At 44.3% G+C, this 19,213-nt stretch overlaps 1 protein-coding gene across 2 annotated transcripts in view; it reads left to right on the forward strand.

Annotated features, from left to right (window-relative positions):
* The window catches only part of PTPN14 (protein tyrosine phosphatase non-receptor type 14), a 183,425-nt gene that overhangs the window by 117,811 nt on the left and 46,401 nt on the right, over positions 1–19,213 (forward strand). For both annotated transcript variants that reach the window (XM_078078112.1, XM_036103041.2), the window contains exons 4-7: positions 8,718–8,815; positions 11,495–11,562; positions 17,533–17,603; positions 18,466–18,553. In XM_078078112.1, coding sequence (XP_077934238.1) covers positions 8,718–8,815; positions 11,495–11,562; positions 17,533–17,603; positions 18,466–18,553 — 325 coding nt within the window. The remainder of the gene's footprint in view (positions 1–8,717; positions 8,816–11,494; positions 11,563–17,532; positions 17,604–18,465; positions 18,554–19,213) is intronic.

Genomic DNA, 19,213 nt, shown 5'->3' on the forward strand with positions numbered 1-19,213 from the left:
GGTAGTGTCATTTTTCCAGATTTGCTCTCCTTCAATATGGTGTTGGCTATTCCAGGTCTTTGAAGGAATATTTTTTTTCCCTTTGCCTAAAAGCAAAAAGTTTAAGCCTTCCTGCTCAGTGTGTGATGGGTTACATTTTTGAAACTTTTAGGAGCCTCTTTCATACCATAGAAAGAACATCTCCTAATCTTACTGTGAGGCAGTTAGTCTCCCTCCCTCCTTCCCTCTGTCTGTATGCGTTCCTCTCTTGGTATTTCATCTACTCAGAAATGTTTATTGAGGGTCTACTTAGTGCCAGGTACTGACATTAAATGATAAGACCCAGTCTCCAGTCTGTGAGGAGGTTGTGGTAGAATGTGGGGAGGTGCAGAGGACAGTGCAGGAGAGACCCGGGCCAATTACTGCGGGGGCTGGGGGGGAGGCTACATTAACTGGTTGAGGTTTGGGAAGCTGTACAAGAGGAGATAAATTTCAACTGAGCTTTGAAGGATGAGTAGGTGATTGTCCAAATGGAGGAGGATGGGCAAGGGCATTCTGATGGCAAAAGCAGTAAGGAGGCAGGAAGGAACATACTAGGTCTGGGGAAGCACCATAAACTGATTACAGCTCAGGTATGTCATGTGCCGTGAGATACGAAGTCAGAAAGACAGGAGTTCTGAGTGGACCATGAGGAGCCTCCTGGGCTCTATTTCGAGTGTGAACTTTTTCCTGATTAAGGTTATTGGATGTTTTATTTTGTTGAGATAAAATTCACATAACGTAACATTTAATATTTTAAAGTATACCATTCAGTGGTTCTTGATATATTCACAATGTTGTACAACCATTGGCAGGATCCAATTTCAGAAAATTTTTTCTTGCCCCCTCCCCTCTTCTCTTAGCCTCTGACAACCGCTAATCTACTTTCTGTCTGTTAATTTGCCTGTTCTGGACATTTCATATAATTGCAGTTATACAATATGTGACCTTTTTGTCTGTCATCTTTGACTTAGTGTAATGTTTTCATAATTCATTCATGTGGTAGCAAATATCAGTACCTCATTCCTTTTTGTGACTAAATAACATCCCATTGTATGGACAGACTGCATTTTGCCTATCCATTCATAAGTTGATGGGCATTTGGATTGTTTCCTCTTTTTGGCCATTATGAATATTGTTGCTATTTGTGTGGGAACATGTGTTCTCAGTTCTCTTGGGGATATACCTAGGAGTGGAATTGCTGGGTCATATGATAACTCCATAATTAACTTTTTGAGGAACTGCCAAACTGTTTTCCAAGTCATTGGAGTTTTTTAAGACGGAGCAAAACAGACTCGGATTCTATTTTAACATCACATGCTCTAGGACTGTATTTTCTTTCGAGACCAGGTATTTCTACTTCTGTTATGTTTCCCTAGTTCAGGGCATCACAGCCCACAGCAGTGAAACCTGTCTGGTTCTTTTAAATTGTATCGTTGTGATTGTCATAAAGGAATAAAGGAATCTGTACCCACTAGCACAGAATGTGGCAGAAAGAAGTGGTGTTGGGGTGTTCTCTCTCCCTCTATGATGTATTGTAGAGAAAGAGTTTTTCTTTTTTAAAGAGAACCCGTGATTAAATTATAGGCTATTATTAGGGAGTTTATTGTACTTATAAACTGCACTTGGATGCCCTGTAATTTGTTATAATTAATGCAGGAGTTCAAGAGCAGAAAGCAAGGATCAGGTTGTGGCATGCTTTTCTCTTTTGCAACACCTTGCTATCATTGGCCTTTTTTCACTAGTAGTGAAGTGAAGGCCTGTGTGTGTTTGTGTGCATTTAAACAAACATTATCCTTTTTAGGAAAGAATTGCAATCCTTTGACTCACTGAAACTTAAGGAGCCCTGATAAGAAGTTAGGCGTCTATGGCAAAATAGGGTATCGATCGATGAACGCTGAAGACTTCTGGAATTGACTTTTTGCCGAGACAGTCTTGCCTGTGTGTGTGTGTGAGCATACGCACGTGTTTGTATTTTCATGCATGCACATGTATTGGCTTGTGGTGTGAAACGGCGAGGAGAAAAACTTTCCCTTTTAAGGTTATCTTTGCTGAGTTATAGTTTTAGTCTTGGCCCCCCCCCCCCCCGTTGGGTTATTTCAGTTTTGCAGTTGCAGGAGTGTTGGCTTTGTTGTCTGCTCAACAATGCAGAGTTTTAATTGACTGTGAACTTGAACATTCATTAAGTATAAGATAGTGCATGGGTCAGGTGGCAGATACATTATTATACTCGAATAATCATCAACTGAAATCTTCTCAGGGGTTTTGAGGATAGAGGGACAGAGGGAGGGAGGCATTCAGGTTTATCTGGTTGCAAGCCTGCGTGCGTCCTGTTTATCTGGTCCTGGCAGACGGAGAACGGGATGGGCCACCCTGGCCATTATCTGGATTTACAGTGGTGAACACCCTTTGGAATGGATGGAATGTGCTCGTTCTCTCCTGCTGGTATCTCTGTCAATCTCAGCGTTAAAATTATGTTCCTTTGCTGTTCTGTACCCCAGAATTCTAGGACAGCCTGTCCCCCATCCCCTTTCTTGTCTTTCATAGTAGAGAAACTTGTACATTTATTTCTTACTTGCCCCATATAACGTCAACCAGAAAGCAATGGTCATGCTTTGGTACATCCTGCACTGTCCTGGGAGAGCTAGGTTCCAGTACATTCTAGCAAGATTCTTCTGATGTGGCTGATTGTGAGGGAAGCTTTCTAGTGAGGAAACCCTTTCCTTTGTAATAACAGTAACAAACAACCCATCTTTCTCTCTCTCGCCCTCCCACTGGAGTAGAGCCGTCGCAGACTGAGGAATGTAAGGATGGCATTGACATGCTCTGCTCTCTCTAACTTGTCTCATCTGTACTGACCAGGCACATGGGAAGAGAGAAGCTGGGCTGACTGACCTTGACCTGTAGAGAAGGGGGGGGGCAGACAGGAGCTGCCTGATAATAACAGTGGTACGGCGGGTCGATAGTTAGAGCTTACAGAATGCTTTCACTAACCTATTTTTAACTCTGAGAAAGCATTTTCTTTCTCTCTCAGATCTCCTTGGGCACTGGGGGTAAAAGGAGTAAAGCATGGGTGATATGTGCCAATCATGCCACTCATCAGGGTTTATTAAGTCAGCTAGCAACAGAATGAAGTCTAGATCCCTTCGTTACGATCTATAACAGAAGTACCTCGATTCAGCATAAGAGTCAGTAAAGACCGTGTGTGACACCAAGGATGAACTGCAATCTGCTTTTTTAAAAAAATCTGCCTTTGGAAATACATACATGTACGGGCTGTTTGTACCCACTTCTGGCTAGAGCCTCCCCTTCTAGGTGGGAGCCTACTGTCAGAGACCCCGCTCTCTCGATTCTACTTTGTCCCTCTGTGCGTCTTACAAGGTTGTTAACGAGTCATTAGAATACACAGCTTGGTCATCTTTCCCTCCACCCACCTCTGGAGGAGGAAAGTGAAATTTCCCAGAGGCTGCTGCCGGGACCAAAAACTGGATCCGAATCCCTTTACGACTGTCCTGTCCTGTGTTTTGACAGAAAAGCGCCTCATGTCAGCGTCTGCCTCGTATGTGGTGGCACACGCAGTCGGATGGGGCGGAAGGCTGCTTGGTAATCGAAGCCTTTCCTTAGAGGCAGTGGGATCCTAAAAACCACCAGGTAGTGGCATTTTTATTTTCGTTTTTATTTTTGGACTTCGGTGGAATCGATGACTTGGTCACTAGGGCTGGGAATCAGATCCCACTCTCCCTGCCTATGTGGCTCTGGTCTGTCTGGCCCTGCCTCCAAGAGCAGTGTGACCTTGGGCAAGTCATTCTTCTCCCTCCTACACAGTTTCCTTCTCTAAAAACAAAAGGGTAGGACTTGGATTTTGAAATCTTTCCCTTGTCAAATAGCTTAGGCTAAATCATGCCGTGACGACATACGACCCATGGATCTCTGTGGCCTTCAGAAACAGAGAGAGGCTTGTTTCTTGCCCACCTTCCACATCCACTGTGTCCACTGCCTTCCCTCCCGGGAGCTCAGGCCAACCGAGGGGCAGTCCTACTTGGACGCTGCAGGTCTCAGGGCAAAGGGAAACAGACGGCTTGGAAGGCTTCTGCTCCTGGGTGGCATGCCATTCCCTTGACTCCAGAGTTGATGAGGTTGGTGGGCAGGTAGGGGGAGGACGGAGGGGAGGCTCCACAGAGAGCAAACATTTGGAACAGTCCTAATGGCCACCCCCTCTCCTTTCTTCACCATCCTGTGATTTATGCTGAGAACGTGGAGCCCTTGAGGAGCACCATGACCAAAATCAGCTCTTAAGGCTTTTAGACTTCCGTGGCTATTCTCTGTTGGAGACACTTCTGCCTAACTGGACTTGGAATGAATATTTCACTTGTGGGAGGGCTGGGAGAAATGCTTTAAAAGCAACATGTCCTCGGCCTCTGCGTTCCTCTCGCCTTATTTGTGGTTCTGTGGTAGTACACTCCATACTTTTCAGAACACCACATGGAATGTCTCAATCTGCGAGGTAGTAATAGACCTGCAAATAGAGCCGAGTTGCATAAGTGCTTAGATAAATTCTGCACATATAAATGGAAAAGAGAGATTGAAGATCTGAACGGTGCATCTGTAAATGTTGAGGGTAATGTTACAGGGTATAATTTTGAAAGAGTTCTTTGATATGACTGTCAGAAGTACTGAATGCTCTATTGATTTGACCCAGTATGGCATTTTTTAAAACTTCCTTTTCAGAATCTCAGGGGGAGGAAGGAACATGGAAAAGTCACTTATTTTCTTGAGATTGGATGGAACTATTCCAGACAGATAAGACAAGACCTCCCAAGACTGGTTCATACTATCTGTCAGTTTCCAGTTGTAGTATTTAACAGCACTGACTATCAGGAAGCTTTTCTGTTTCCCCTAGAGAAATCTGAATTTTAATCTCTATGGATTAAAAACAAAACAAAAACAAAGCAAAAAACTTTGAAAGTAGAAATTTTACCTTTCCTCAACAAGCGTAGTTATATTCATCAGTTGGTAGAGGGAGACCAGAATCCTAACCTAAAACCCTTCATTGGACCCCAGCAGTCAGATGGACTATTTCCAGGTCTTTGAATATGAAAAATATTAAAACGTTTTCCTTGTGAGCTTGGGTTTTCAAAGAGGATCCCTTTGGAAAGTTGGCAAATACTTACTTTCCTGGCATGAGGATTGATGTGTGTGTGTGTGTGTGTGTTTTTTTTCCCTCCCTCCACCCAAAGCTATGACAGGGTGGAGTATACTTCCGTGAAATTGCATGTTTCCAAAATAGGATTCACTGTTATATTTTACCACCGTTAGAATTGAATCTCTAATCAAAAATAAGCAAAAGCCAAACATCCTAGAAATAGAATTTCAGCTCATATTCTCTAATTTAGTCTTCATAGAGAATAGAATTATTATACTTTACAAAAGCGCCTTTTGAGCAAAAACACTCCCAAACAGTTTCCAAAGTGGTCCAGTTTCATTCTCATTTCTGCGATCACACATCCTAATCTCCACAGTCTTACATGGTAATAGCAGCATATCATTAATGCTGTTCAGATTCTCTCGTAGTCTGGATGGCTTCCAGGAAAGAGCTCTGCTTTCTTCAGCTCCTCTGTTTTGTGTCCCAGTACAAGCTTATGTCTAACCTGAACGACCAGGGGCAATCCTGGTGTTCCTTGCTAGTGGATTAGGACAGACCGTTGCCTAGAATGGAGTGGATCTGTTCTAAAACTCCCTTGTGTGTTATAGAAGTGATAGCTGTAGATGAAATTGGAATCGGCAGGATAAGAAAACTGTAACTATTGTTTTGCTGGATCCCGTGGATTATATTCCCAGAGGTATCAGCTGATCAAAGGCTCTAGCCATGGCAGGTAATGCTAGAGTAACACCTTTTAAAATGCTTTACTCTTTGGTTCTTAAAAATTGAGCCCTTAATAGCGCACTAGAGAGAGAACCATGACGTCAGTGGTTCAAGAGCGGATGAGCATCCCCGCAAGGCAGAGACTGTCATAAACCTTTCCAGGATGTCCCTCAGCATCGAACCAACTTCTGCATACAGGAAGTGCTTAATAAGTGTCAATATCCATGTTTCTCCTGGGCTTGGAGAGCAGAAAATAAGTCAGAACTGCTCAAGATGGGGTGCCTGGCTGGCTCAGTTGGTTAAGTAGCCAACTCTTGATTTTGGCTCGGGTGATCTCAGGGTCAGTGGGATCGACGGGCTCTCAGCTCAGTGGGGAGTCTGCTTGAGGATTTTCTCTCCCTCTGCCCCTCCCCCTTTCTCTAAATTAAATAAATCTAAAAAAAAAAAACCACTCAAGATGGCAAGGAATGGATGGCATATAGAAGAGATTTGACATTGTAAGATAAGGAGGAGTAGGTGAACTTTACCACTTTTTCCTACCTTGAAATTGGGTGTTCTGGTTTGTTTTGTTTTTCTTTTTTGAGAATCCCATTTGTACCTTTCTTCAGTAAACTTAAGATTCCTTCCTATCCTGAAATTCTGGGGTTTTGTTGTTGTTGTTATTTGGTTGTTTTATTTGGTTTTGATATCCTTTAAAACTTTTCTGAAGAAAGTCCCAACAGGATCCTCTGGCAATAAGATGAAGTAAAACTTCTCATCATTCTTTTCTTCTTCTTCTCCTACTTTAGGAAGTATGGTCTTCAGACTCTAAGTGGCTCCTCTTCAATGATCTATCTGCTTTCACAATGAACTCTTGACACTTAAAATATCTTTTGCTGACTTAGGACCCCCCTTCCTTGCCTCAGTTTCCACAAGGAGGTGTTCTCCTCTCTAAGAACTGGCTAGGTTAGAAGCATAAAAGATCTTCCATAAAAGGCTCACGGGCAGTTCCCAGTCTCCTGAAGGGAAAGTGACCTTACATGAATGAGTGGAGCTTTTACTGTTTCCTTGAAAACTGGCCCAGAGGCACAAGACAGGTGACAGCGGAAAACCAAGAACCAGGCTGGGGAACAAGGAAAGAACATGGCAGACGGTGCTGAGGAAGAACCTTGAGGGGAGGGAACACAAACAGGAAATGTGCTGTGCTACATGGAAAGGGAAGTAGGCTTCCGAAGCCCATGTTTTCCCTCCTAGTTGAGGTTTTACTGAGCTTTCTCCCAGGTGGTGAACTAATAGTGTGCATCAGATTATACTTTTAGACATAAATCTGTTATTTATTTATTTATTTAATTTTTAGAATTTTTATTTATTTGACAGAGAGAGACACAGTGAGAGAGGGAACACAAGCAGGGGGAGTGGGAGAGGGAGAAGCAGGCTTCCCACTGAGCAGGGAGCCCGATGCGGGGCTCGATCCCAGGACCCTGGGATCATGACCTGAGCCGAAGGCAGACGCTTAACTGACTGAGCCACCCAGGTGCCCCACCTTGCTTTAATTTCTTTCAGGTAATCTTCATGACTATATACATTACTTGATTTAATCAATTGATGTGGACAGGAAGTACAATCACCGATTCAGTAGCGGAGCCTGTAAGATGTTTATGGCTAATTTTAGGTGAAGGTAGGGTGGGAGTAGAAAGAACATGCTGTTTTTCTATTATATACTAAGTTGTACTAAAACGAATTTTTTAATAACTCCACGTTGGTCCTTCTGATTATAGATTTTTCCCACCAGAGACTGACATGGTTGTCTGTACCCCCGTCCAGTCGACCCAAGAGGAGAGAGGAAGTAGAGACTCTATGGAGGAGGTAGAGACCCCGAGTCCTTCCCTCAGATAGGCATCGGATTGCCGTGTAATGATATCCGTGATATCAAGGTAGAGACGACAGTAATTAGCTCTCAGTGCTGATTGCCCCTCTCTAAAAGAGTTGAGCTTTGGATCACTCTTGAGCTCCCTGGATTGCCATGTCCCAAGTTTAGAAAAAGTAGAGAGTTATGGTTACCAAGAGCAGAAAGGTTGTTAGCATTTGCCAAGAATTAATGCTAGGATAAGTCCATTCTAGAGGGGACTGTGTTTTAAGAGTATGGTCAAGGGAAGGAGAGTGCTAGGAAGAAAGGTTTGGGGGTGAGGAGATTTCTAAATGTTCAGGTAATTCCGAGAGTCCAGCTTTGTTGGCTTCTGAGGGCAGCGGTCCATTCTGAGGCTGGATGTTGCACTTGGGCACACATGGTTTACCTGCACTCTGCTGGGTTGAGGATGTACTTCGGGTTGGATTTTTGTGAGTCACAGACCTGTAGGGTGAGCCTCGCTCTGAAAACTTTGTCCTAGCCACTAGCAGAATGCCAAATGATTTGGCCTGTTTGTGATCCACCCCACCAAACTGTTGAGTTTAAAAAATGGCGTGTTTCCAGAATTGTTTTAGGACTACACCGCGGTTGGATGTCGGTTTGGCAGCCCTGTTGCTGTGGGTGTCCAGGTGTGGAAGAGCATTTTCCTTCCCGGTCTCGGTTATGAAGAACTGGTCCTTATCAAGTATTTCATCCTGCTGACCTACAGTGAGATGATTTCATGAGAATGCTCTCAAACTGAGAATGCACGGGATGTGGCACCTGCCACATCAAACGAAGATAAACACAGGCAGAGGGCACTTTCCCTCTTTCATGGAGCTGACCTTTATCGGCATCACCTGTGTGTCCTGCTGGGTACACAGGGTTTTACATCTAGAGACATTGATCTTGTGGGAACATATTCCAAGTATGTGTTTTTAAGATTATTTGTTCCTCTGTTCCCACGACCAGATATCAGTATTACCTGCAAGTCAAAAAAGACGTGCTTGAAGGGCGGTTGCGGTGTACATTGGAACAGGTGATCCGGCTGGCTGGCTTGGCTGTGCAAGGTAAGGAGCGCGGTGGCCGCCATGTGAAATCCCAGTTTTCCTTTGACTGCAGTGTTGCTGGCCTCTCAGAGGGAAAAACTGAATTTACTTAGATGATCCCTTAGTAACTCTCACTTTTCATTCCAAGATACGTTACAAATGCAGAAATAGAAAAAATGAAGCAGAAATCGTGATTTTTTTTTGGTGGCAGGCTGGTGGCTTTCTCAAAGCTGTTTGCAAATTGTTCGTGCTTGTATAATTTTAGTTTTATTTGAAGAAATAGCTTTCATCCTGCGTTTAATTAAAGCTACATTCAGGGTTTGTGGAACATTTTCTCAGAATTATTCCACTGCCCACTGTGGTCATATTTTGTGGCTTCATGTTATGACTCTTTGACTTTCCCATCAGTTTCAAGTGTGATAGCTTTAAACATTGTAGTATAATTTACTCTCACATAGTTACATCATTTTTTTAAAGATTTTTCTTTTTTTTTAAATTTATTGAGAGCGAGAGAAGGAGTGGAAGGGAGGGGCAGAGGGAGAGGGAGAAGCAGACTCCCTGCTTGAGCAGGGAGCCAGATGCTAGGCTCAGTCCCAGGACCCTGAGATCATGACCTGAGCTGAAGGCAGACGCTCAACCCACTGGGCCACCCAGGTGCCCCTATTTCACAGAGTTGAAGAGAGAAATTTAAAATGCACAATTGTAGGGGCCCCGGGGTGGCTCAGTTGGTTAAGTGTCTGACCCTTGATCTCAGGGTCGTGAGTTTGAGCCCTGTGTTGGGCTCCACGCTCGGCATGGAGCCTACTTAAAAAAATAAAAATAAAATGCATGATTGTAATATGAAGCAACAAACCCATAGTGGAGTATATTTACCTTTCAGTCTGTCCTATTTAGATTTATTTGTTTTAATCTTTCTAAATTGTTACATATATTTTTATGTAACCTACGTTACATGATTTTTACATAGATTTATACATGACTCTTTATTGAGTGGTGGCTTAATTGCTTTTAGTCAATATTGAAAAGAAGATCAAAATGTGATTTTTTAAAAGAAACATGTGTCTCTTTCAGTCATTGTTTTTCCTTAAAATCGGTTCCCGTCCAAATGGAATGCCAGCCGCCGAGTCCTTGCTGTGTGTGGACTGTTGTTGCAGAAGCTGTGAACTGAACTTCCCATCCCAAACTCTGAACTGAAGTTGAACCTTTTGGGTTCTGGAGTGTCTAAAGAGGCAGCCTTCCTTTGATTATTTCATCCTGGGGTATTAGCAGTTTAGCAATTTTTGTTGGACGTACGATTCCTAGTAGTTAGCTGCTATTGTTACCTTGTGGATGAAAATACACAAAATATGTTGGATCGTATCCGTCCACTTAAAAGACTAGAAGGGGAAGGAACAGTGCCCAGAACGATTAATAGAACAGAAAAATCATCAAAATAACAGAGAAGACACCTTGAATAGGAAAAAGAGAGAGAAGAGCCACTCTATCCCTCATCTGCAAATTGGCTCTTTCTCCTTTCAAAAAGCTTTCTCTTCTGTTCACCTTATTACTCTCTGTTTACCCCTCTCACTCTTCAACCATGGGGTTTATTACAGAAATTCTGGGTAGTGGAAGACCCTGACAATAGCTTTCAGGCTGAAAGAAGTTGGTGAACTTAGCCTGGCTTCTCTTTTCACTGCGTCCTTAAAGCTTCAGCTTTCAGGCTGAAGGAAGTTGGTGAACTTCGCCTGGCTTCTCTTTTCACTGCGTCCTTAAAGCTAGCCCAGCTGTAACATTTGTAAAATAATTTTCTCGAGAACCCTTATTGGGCAGTTAGAAGGACCCAGCCACAGAGTTATAAGTTGTGATAAAATATGACGACTGGTGAGTAAACTTGAAATTAGGCTGAGCACGTGATCTCCGCTATCTTGAATGCCTCCCCTAATTAATTGATCGTTCGTTATGTGATGAGTTAGTAGGTGCGTCCTTGTCTTCTCAGCAGCGTCTGTTCGCTGGCCTTCTGTGTGGACTCCGGCATTCCATATCTCCTGTTAGATGCCAGATCTCTTACATGAAATTAAATTTGTATGCTGTTTTGATTTTTTTTTTTTTCTTCTTGAGAGCTAGTGGGATGAGAAGCAAGACATTGATGATATGGACTCACTGTATTTTTTTGCATGCTCAGATATACCATCGTGAAATGAAAACAGGACAAAACAGAATTTCTGGCATCTTGCAATATGGGAACTTGTTTGGGAGGTGTAAAAATTTGCAAGGTTGCTTGCCAAGGGTGATTTACAGTGGGAATTTCCAGCTGCAAATATATGAAAAGATGCAGATGGTTTAGGCTCTTCAGTTCTCTTAATTAACCTTGAGTTAAAAAGTCCCCTTGGCAGATATTCTTAAGATATGTGTTGATGCATATTTAACAAAAACGTAAGTATAGGTTTATTTTAAATTTTTAAAATAGCTTAGGGATCACTTTCAAATTTCTGGTTTTTTTCCCCCTAGAAAATTGTGTAACAGCGCTCACATGCTGATATTTACAGTATTGCTAAGTAAAAGTGGTAACGATATCAAACGCCTTGTGGCACTGTTTTCATTTGCTACTGCAGAAATAGGATGAAGTAGGAATAATAAATGTGGCGGTAATTTTACCCTTATTTTATTCCATCTTTAATTTCACATAATAAATACTAACCTTCCCCTCTCTTTTCTTCTCAGCTGATTTTGGAGACTTCCATCAGTTTGATTCTCAAGATTTCCTCAGAGAATATGTGCTGTTTCCTATGGTAAGTGTAATTTCCTTTTTCTTAATTAATTTTCTACCTTCTTTGGATGTTTAATTCTTACTTTGAAAATCTCAGAGGATTTTCCATACACGCATTCCCTAGGGAGGCAAGTCCATGCATTTATAAAGAAGCGACACATTTTGTAAAAACACTGAAAAAGTAAACATGCCTCTTTCCACCTCCTCAAGACACTTCCCTGTCTCCTGACACACACACCCCTAGTCCCCAGTTCCACTACTCTCCAGAGCCCTGGTGCTCTTCCTTTCTGAACACATCAAGCTTGCTCCTATCCCATAGCCTTCGTCTTGGCTTTCCTCTACCTTCAGATCTTCCTATGACTTGACGTAGAGGTCTTGATTCAAGTATCACCTCCTCAGAGAGGCCTTCCTTTTCTTTAACCACCTGTGTGATAGACTCCAGCCATCAACCACTTCCTGCCAAATCCCCTTTATGTGCATATACGTCAGAGTTCTTTCGGTATCTAAACGTGTTCAGTATTGATTGGTTGTCAGCTAGAATGTCAGCTCTCTGGTCCTTAAGCAGGGACCCTCTCTGTCTTGTCACTGTTGTCTGGCATGTAGTCTGCCTGCATAAAAATTTATTGAATGAGTCAGTGAAGTCAAATGTCCAATCTTGGGTTAAATTAGGAGTGAGGCTAGGTTTTAATCCCGGGGCGGGGGGGAGAGAGAGAGAGTGTGTGTGTGTGTGTGTGTGTGTGTGTGTGTGTGTTTTGGTAGCTTTGGGGTAAATGAGAAGAGTTATGAGGAGGGATTAAAACGTTTGAAAAGCTATACCTGCTCCAACATCCTGGCTCTGATTTTAGAAATCCCAATCATTCACAGCTCTCTCTCTCTTTTTTTTAATTGACTGTTTTGCCCAAAGCACTAACCTGGGTAACTAACTCCCAGGGGATAAAGTTATATAAGAAACGGTGCTTGTTCTCAGGGAGGTGGCAGAGTAGTTGAGTAAATAGGAAGTTTGCAAAATCAGAATGCAAAGCCAAGTGTAATAAAGTGCGGTCAGGATTTTATGTGGGGAGAGGTTACATCCGCTTGGGGGGTTTGGGAAGGTTTAAAGACTAATGGCATGTGAGCTGTGGCTCAAAGGATGGGCAGGATTGCAGCAGGCAGACAGGGAGCAAGGAATGATCTAGATGGAGAGAGAAAGGGCAGGGTGGCATGAGTGTTCGCAAAAGAGTCGATGGTGAGTCTGACTTTGCTCAGGAGTGGCAGAGGGGTGGCAAACAGATAAGATGAAACATCTCAAGACTGAGAACACCTGGGCTCTGTCGGTGGATTTGCAGACCCCACACTTTGAGGACCACTGGATTAGAGCAATAAGACCATTCAGGAAAGCAGGTCAGATGAGAATCTGAATGATGCTCTTGGCAAGGAGATAATTTAGGTGTTATGAGAGACAGTAAAAACAAGAAAGCAATGCAAGAGATATTTTGGAAATAAAATGGGCAGAACTTGGCATCCAGTCGGCCAGTGGTGACAAAAGTTCAAGTTGTGAAAGCCTAGGATAAGTAAAGCCGCAGTTTGTTATTCCCTGTCAGTGTGTGCGATGAACTTAAATGGCTGCAGACTTACCTCATTCTTATTGGTTAGGGAAATACCGTAAGATCTCTATGGTTTTCATGAGTAACTCTATCCTTGTTCTGCTTCCCTCCAAGAAAACAGCAGTATTATCTGATTGGCCTGTTGTTTTTCATGCCTTGTTAATTCTACCCAGCAAATCAACCTGCATTCAAAGAGATTAGCATATTATTTAGCAGAGAAGTTCTTCATAGGATTTGGTGCCAACAGGCTTGAATCAGATGGTCTCGGAGGCTCACCTCAAGCATTGGGAGGTTTCCCGGTGTACTTGGTGGGAGGAAAGTGAAGCTCATACCTTAGAATTTTAGAAAGTGCATTTTTGTGTCAGTGGAGGCAATGAATTGGGTTGATAATTTTCCCCCTCCCCCCCCCTTTCTCTCCTTGAAGGTCTTAATCACATAGCCTTTAGACAGAGTCCAGGCTTGGGTGCCATTTACAATTTTTATGGGTTTGTAGATGTTAAAATGCTTTGACAGGTCCAAATGCTATCTGTGAAGCCTGGAAGGAGTTATTTTGTATGTCATACCTTTTTCAGAATAAGACTGTGTATCCTCCGGGCTCTGAGCAAATCAGATGCTTGAACGGCATAAACCTTGTTAAATCTCACTGTGGACAGACAAATGTGGATGTGTTATTCTTGGATGTAAAACTTTCCTCTTTGGGGGGCGCCTGGGTGGCTCAGTCGGTTGGGCGGCCAACTCTTGATTTCGGTTCAGGTCATGATCTTGGGGTCTTGGAATCAAGCCCCACTCAGCGGGGAGTCTGCTTGAGGAGTCTCTCCCTCTCCCTCTGCCCCTCTTCCCACTTTCTTGCTCTCTATCTCTCAAATAAGTCTTAAAAAATAAAAATAAAAATAAAACTTCCCTCTTTGGAACAGTAGCTACTTACATTGACAGGTGGCTATTTATATTCAAATTTAAGTTAATTAAAGTTAAAATTAAAAATTCAGTTCCTCAGTTGCATTAGCTACATTTAAAAAATGCTCAGTAGCCACGTGTGGTTTCCATCATCGCAGAAAGTCCTTTGGATGGCACTAATGTCAGCGTATGTATCTGAACCGTGAATGTTCCTAGGCCTCTGCCGTGTCATTCCACCCCATGTTGCAGCCTGGATACACTGGGGCCTGTGGTCAGGTGGCTCAGGCTCCAGGAGCCAAGCATTCTGTGCCCATGTCCTGGTGGTGCCACTTAACAGCTGTGTGAACTCGGACCATTATTTAATTCCATTTATTTTAAAATTTAATTAATTATTTAACTGAAGTGTCCATTTTTTTCATCTAAAAATGGGGATAGCAAGCCTACTCCAATTGTGGGAGCTAAAGGAGAGGGTGCATGTGACATAACTGGGCACATGGTGAATTCTCAGTAAGTGTTTATTAGTTAGTTGTCCTGGTCCCTGCCATCATCATCATCGTATTATTAGCATGACTGTCCCCTCTCTGTTGTACAAGCCCAAGGATGCCCAAAACCGTGCTTTTCAGGCAGCAGTACTGCGTGCGTTTTGAAATGTAAGCAGAGGACAGGCAGAAGGTACAAACGATCAGTAACCAGCTCTGCATGATTGGAAACTCCAGTTTGATCGTGTGAAACTTACACGTTGCTTATGGAGTTCAGTTCAGTGATCGTTTCTGGATCACTTCCTGTGTATGGAGAGCGTATACACCGGCATGGTGTAAGAGCCCTGGGGTGGGCCCAGCGGTGATGTGGAGACGAGCTGCTGCCCTTAGGTGCCTATAATGTAGTAGAGGGAGGGTGACAAGGATACAGGGTGGGATGAGCATCCAGATAACTGTGTAAGGGAGACCGTAGGCGGACTGTAGGAGCCACACCCAGAGCGGAAGTGCACAGGCTTCCATCCAGCTTGGGGGAATAGGGAAGCCTTATCAAGGGAACAGGAGCTGGGATGGGACCTGAAGGACCGGGTGACATTTCACTCCATGTGATGGGCCCCCGGGGTGGGGTGGGGGGGCATTTTTCCAAGAAGGGTCGGCATGAGTGTGTCAGGAGACGTACACGCATTCTGTTAGCAAGAGGAGTTTGCCTGAAGCCTTGAACCCTTGAGAGAGGAGGTCTGGAAGGGAAGGCTGGGTCACCCTGAAGAATGGTCTGAATGCCAGGCCCAGGTGTTGACCTAATTGAGCAGGCAGTGGGGAGCCATGGAAGGTTGTAAACTTTCTGCTTGGTTCCACTAGAGCTTTCAAAGAGAAGAATGCATTCCTTTGGTGGGGGAGGGAAGATGGGATGAATGGCCTTGTTTGATCTTATAAAGCAACCGAATTTGTCAAATGGCATTTCGGCAGCAGAGAAAAGAACAAAGTTAAGTACACAGGGCACTCCACAGGTGCGCAGTTGTGTACAGACATGCACTCTGCCAGTCTTCATTCACGCGGGGCCGCTCGCGCATTCTCTGCGGCAGGGACACACACCTCAGGGAGGCCCCAGACGCAGAATTGAGTACAATAGCACAGGGGCACCTTTGGACTTTTTCTTCTTTAAAAGTAGGAAGCTGAGGTTTAATGGAGCACTTTTTGATCTTCACTTCCCTGTCTTTATTTTATTCTATGGCCACATGCCTTTCATTAGCTTTTCAAAATTAGTAGCAGGCTATTAACCACCACTCCGTAGCTAGATGCTCGCACGTAACTCCATTTCTAAGCCATTTCTAAGCCATGCAGTATCTTTGTTGTTCCACAACGTAGAACTGAGCTTATTTCCTACCATGGACTTGAGTCATTTCAGTGGATGGCTGAACAGGAAGCAGCAAATTAATCAGTTAATGCATGAAAAATAAGAGCTGCCAGGAATTCCCTCCACCTTCTCTGAGGTTTCTCATGATCATCTGCAGGGCTATAGAATTTCCAGCATGTAGTCACACCCTCATTTTCCAGCTTTAAAAGATACTGATTTTTCATGTTTTCATGATTTTGAGATGGGATGTCTCTTGCAGTTTTGAGGTAGGTACCTTTTTGGGGGTAGTGTTTCATCCATGGAAAATTGTTAAATTGGAAGTCATCTGTATATAAATGGTATTTTAGAATCAAGGCAGTGCAGCATTTGGGATGTTTTCTGGCAAACTTCAGCCCCCAGATCCCCACCCCCAATGTCTACGATGAGCCTCAGAGGGCCTCACGGGGACACACAGCTCAGAGCCCCTTCTGACACCCCCTCTGGAGCTTCGAGGGAAATGGTGCATGTCTATGTTCTCCTCCGTGCTTAGCAGCCTGGGGCAGGGGGCGTGAAAGCTGGGAGGGTCTAAGGCAGCTGGTCCTTGGCTTGAGCTTCCCCAGGCTACCACCAGAGATGCGAGGAGCTCTGGAATCACCAGGTCTGTCAGGCTCTCAGGAGCTGGTTTCCCTGGCCTCCCTGTCTTGGATTTATTCTTTCAGATCATTTCTTCATCCCAGATGGTGCTGTCAGCATTTGTCACAAATGTTTAACAATCCCTGATACACTCCCACTGTCATTGAAGGGGTGTTGGGAAGAGGTGTGTGCAGTTGGCTCTCATCTCTTGGGAGCCAGCACACCAGTGGTCCCAGGGGCCTGGGATTCAGGTGGTTGAGACACCAGCTGGTCAGTTACACACTGTGACCTTATAGAAATCCCTCGTTTTAGCCAACATGGCCTCTTATGCTCCCAAGGCTGTTAGGTAACATCTGAATGGGCCTTCTCTGCCTTCAGGTAGCTCTGAATTAGTTCATATTATGGTGGTGGACAAAAAAGGCCAGGCACAGTCCCTTTCTAGGCTCAGCTTTTGAAAGGATAATGGGCTGGAAATTCATTTGCCTGTACCCTGATTGTTAAAAACATGGAAGTACGGGGCGCCTGGGTGGCTTAGTTGATTGAGAGTCTGACTCTTGATTTCAGTTCAGGTCATGATCTCGGGGTCCTGAGATCGAGCCCCATGTTGGGCTCCATGCTCAGCGGGGAGTCTGCGTGAGATTCTCTCTCTCCCTCTGCCCCGCCCCCAGCTCGTGCTCTCTCCCTCTCTCTCTCAAATAAAATAAATCTTAAAAAAAAAAAAGCCACGTAAGTACTGACAAGCAATTTCAATTAAAAGTGAGTCTGAGAGGCAGATGGGAAAGAAGGTGAATGAAAGAAGTTGCTATTCCCAGACCCTGAAGAATGTAGGCAGCGACCCAAACTCTGCCTTGAAATAAGCATGTTAGTTATAAGCCGAGAGCCTAAGTTATCGTGGAGTGCCATGTTATGGAAGTAACAGTGGACCCTCAGTCCTACAATGGACAGCCTTTGATTTGAAGGAGTATAGGGGAGATCGATGAAGGGAGGCTACTCAGGAACGTCTTCTGGAAAAGAGAGCTCTTAAGGTTTACAAGCAAAACAGTAAATGGCCCTAACTGCTTCTGTGTGGATAGGATTTGGCCCTGGAAGAGGCCATTCTGGAGGAGCTGACGCAGAAGGTGGCCCAGGAACATAAAGCCCACAGGTAAGGCCGGCCGAGACGCTGGCTCCCAGTCCCAGCCCCTGGCTGAGTCAGCCGCCTGTGTGTCTTCTAGCCCGCGGGTAGATCTGAAAACTCTGCTGCTTGCCCACCTGCCCCTTTCTGCTGTTCTCTTTTTATTTCCTCTCCCTTCCTTTTTTCCTTTTCTGCTTTACCACCAGCAAGCCCATGCAGACGTGGAGAATTCGTCTCTCTGACCTTCCTTTTAAAGCTCTGTTGCCAGAGCTGGGGAGCCTGGGGCCGCTTGAGCTGAGCGTGCAGACCTGATGAGGGGCTTTGGGTGGTCAAGTCAAGGTCAAGAGGGAGAGGATCAAGACTCAGGGGGGCACTGAGAGCTTGCTATCAGGGCTGTGCAGAGTTCTGGGACCAAGGGAGAACAAACCACCTTCCTTCAGACCTCAGAGGACCTATGCAGTGGTCCCAGGCTCTCTCGGCCACAATATGTGGCCCAAAATAGCATCCTCATAAACTTTTTCCTTTCCCCCCTTTTTTTTTCTCTCTTAACAGTGGAGATTTTTTTTCCCCAGGTGGGAGAAAAATAACTTTTTTTTTTTTAAAGCAGGCAGCATTATTCACAGGGATGTCTGGAATAATTAGTGTTTATAGGGCTGTGGCTCTTAATTAAACACTTTACCTTCCTCTGATTATTCCCCATTGAGTAAAGGCCGTGGGGAATATGTTAATGAATTACTTACTAATGCACCGTGTCCTCACAGTTGGGTGATGATTGCTCTTCCCAGAACTAGAGCTAAACCACAGCTCTGGAATTTGCCATCAGGAGGGTAGGACCTTCCACTACCTTCGTTGCCCTTAACCATTTCCTTCTTTGATGCTGTTGTGATTTTAGTGGAATCCTGCCAGCAGAAGCTGAGCTCATGTACATCAACGAAGTGGAACGTTTGGATGGATTTGGACAGGAGATCTTCTCTGTGAAGGTAGCAGACCCTGGCCCGTTCTTCATCTTTCTCACAATGGCTCAGGCAATCAGAAAGCCAGTGGTGATAGGCAGCGGGCCCGAACGACCTGGCTTTCTTATCGCTATGTGGCATTAGTTGGCAAGTCCAGTTTACTTCAGGAAGCCAACAGTTTTTCTTTTTTTTTTTTTAAGATTTTATTTATTTATTTGTCAGAGCACAAGCAGGGGGAGTGGCAGGCAGAGGGAGAAGCAGACTCCCTGCTGAGCAAGGAGCCTGATGCGGAGCCTAATCTCCACTGTCCTCGATCCCAGGACCCTGGGATCATGACCTGAGCCGAAGGCAGACGCTTAACCAACTGAGACACCTAGGCGTCCCACAAACCCTTTCTCTTAACTGAGAGATTCTGAAAGTTTTCCATGGTCTTGGGCAGAATATCTTGTTGGTAAGACAACCACATCTGAGTGAGTCCCAAATACCAGCCCATCCAGCACCATGAAGGTATCCAGTCACCTGCAGTTTTGCAACAAGACAAGCAGCTAATGTCATGTGTGCATTAATATAAAGACCCTGACCACTGGTTTTACCTGCTTATTCTCTTTTCTCTCCTTTGAGCTGATACGGGGATAATTGCTTGTGAGGCAGCGTGGAACATTTCCTGTATACAATCACACTTTATTT

Source organism: Halichoerus grypus, chromosome 7 (assembly GCF_964656455.1).
Source record: "Halichoerus grypus chromosome 7, mHalGry1.hap1.1, whole genome shotgun sequence".
Lineage (NCBI taxonomy): Eukaryota > Metazoa > Chordata > Mammalia > Carnivora > Phocidae > Halichoerus > Halichoerus grypus.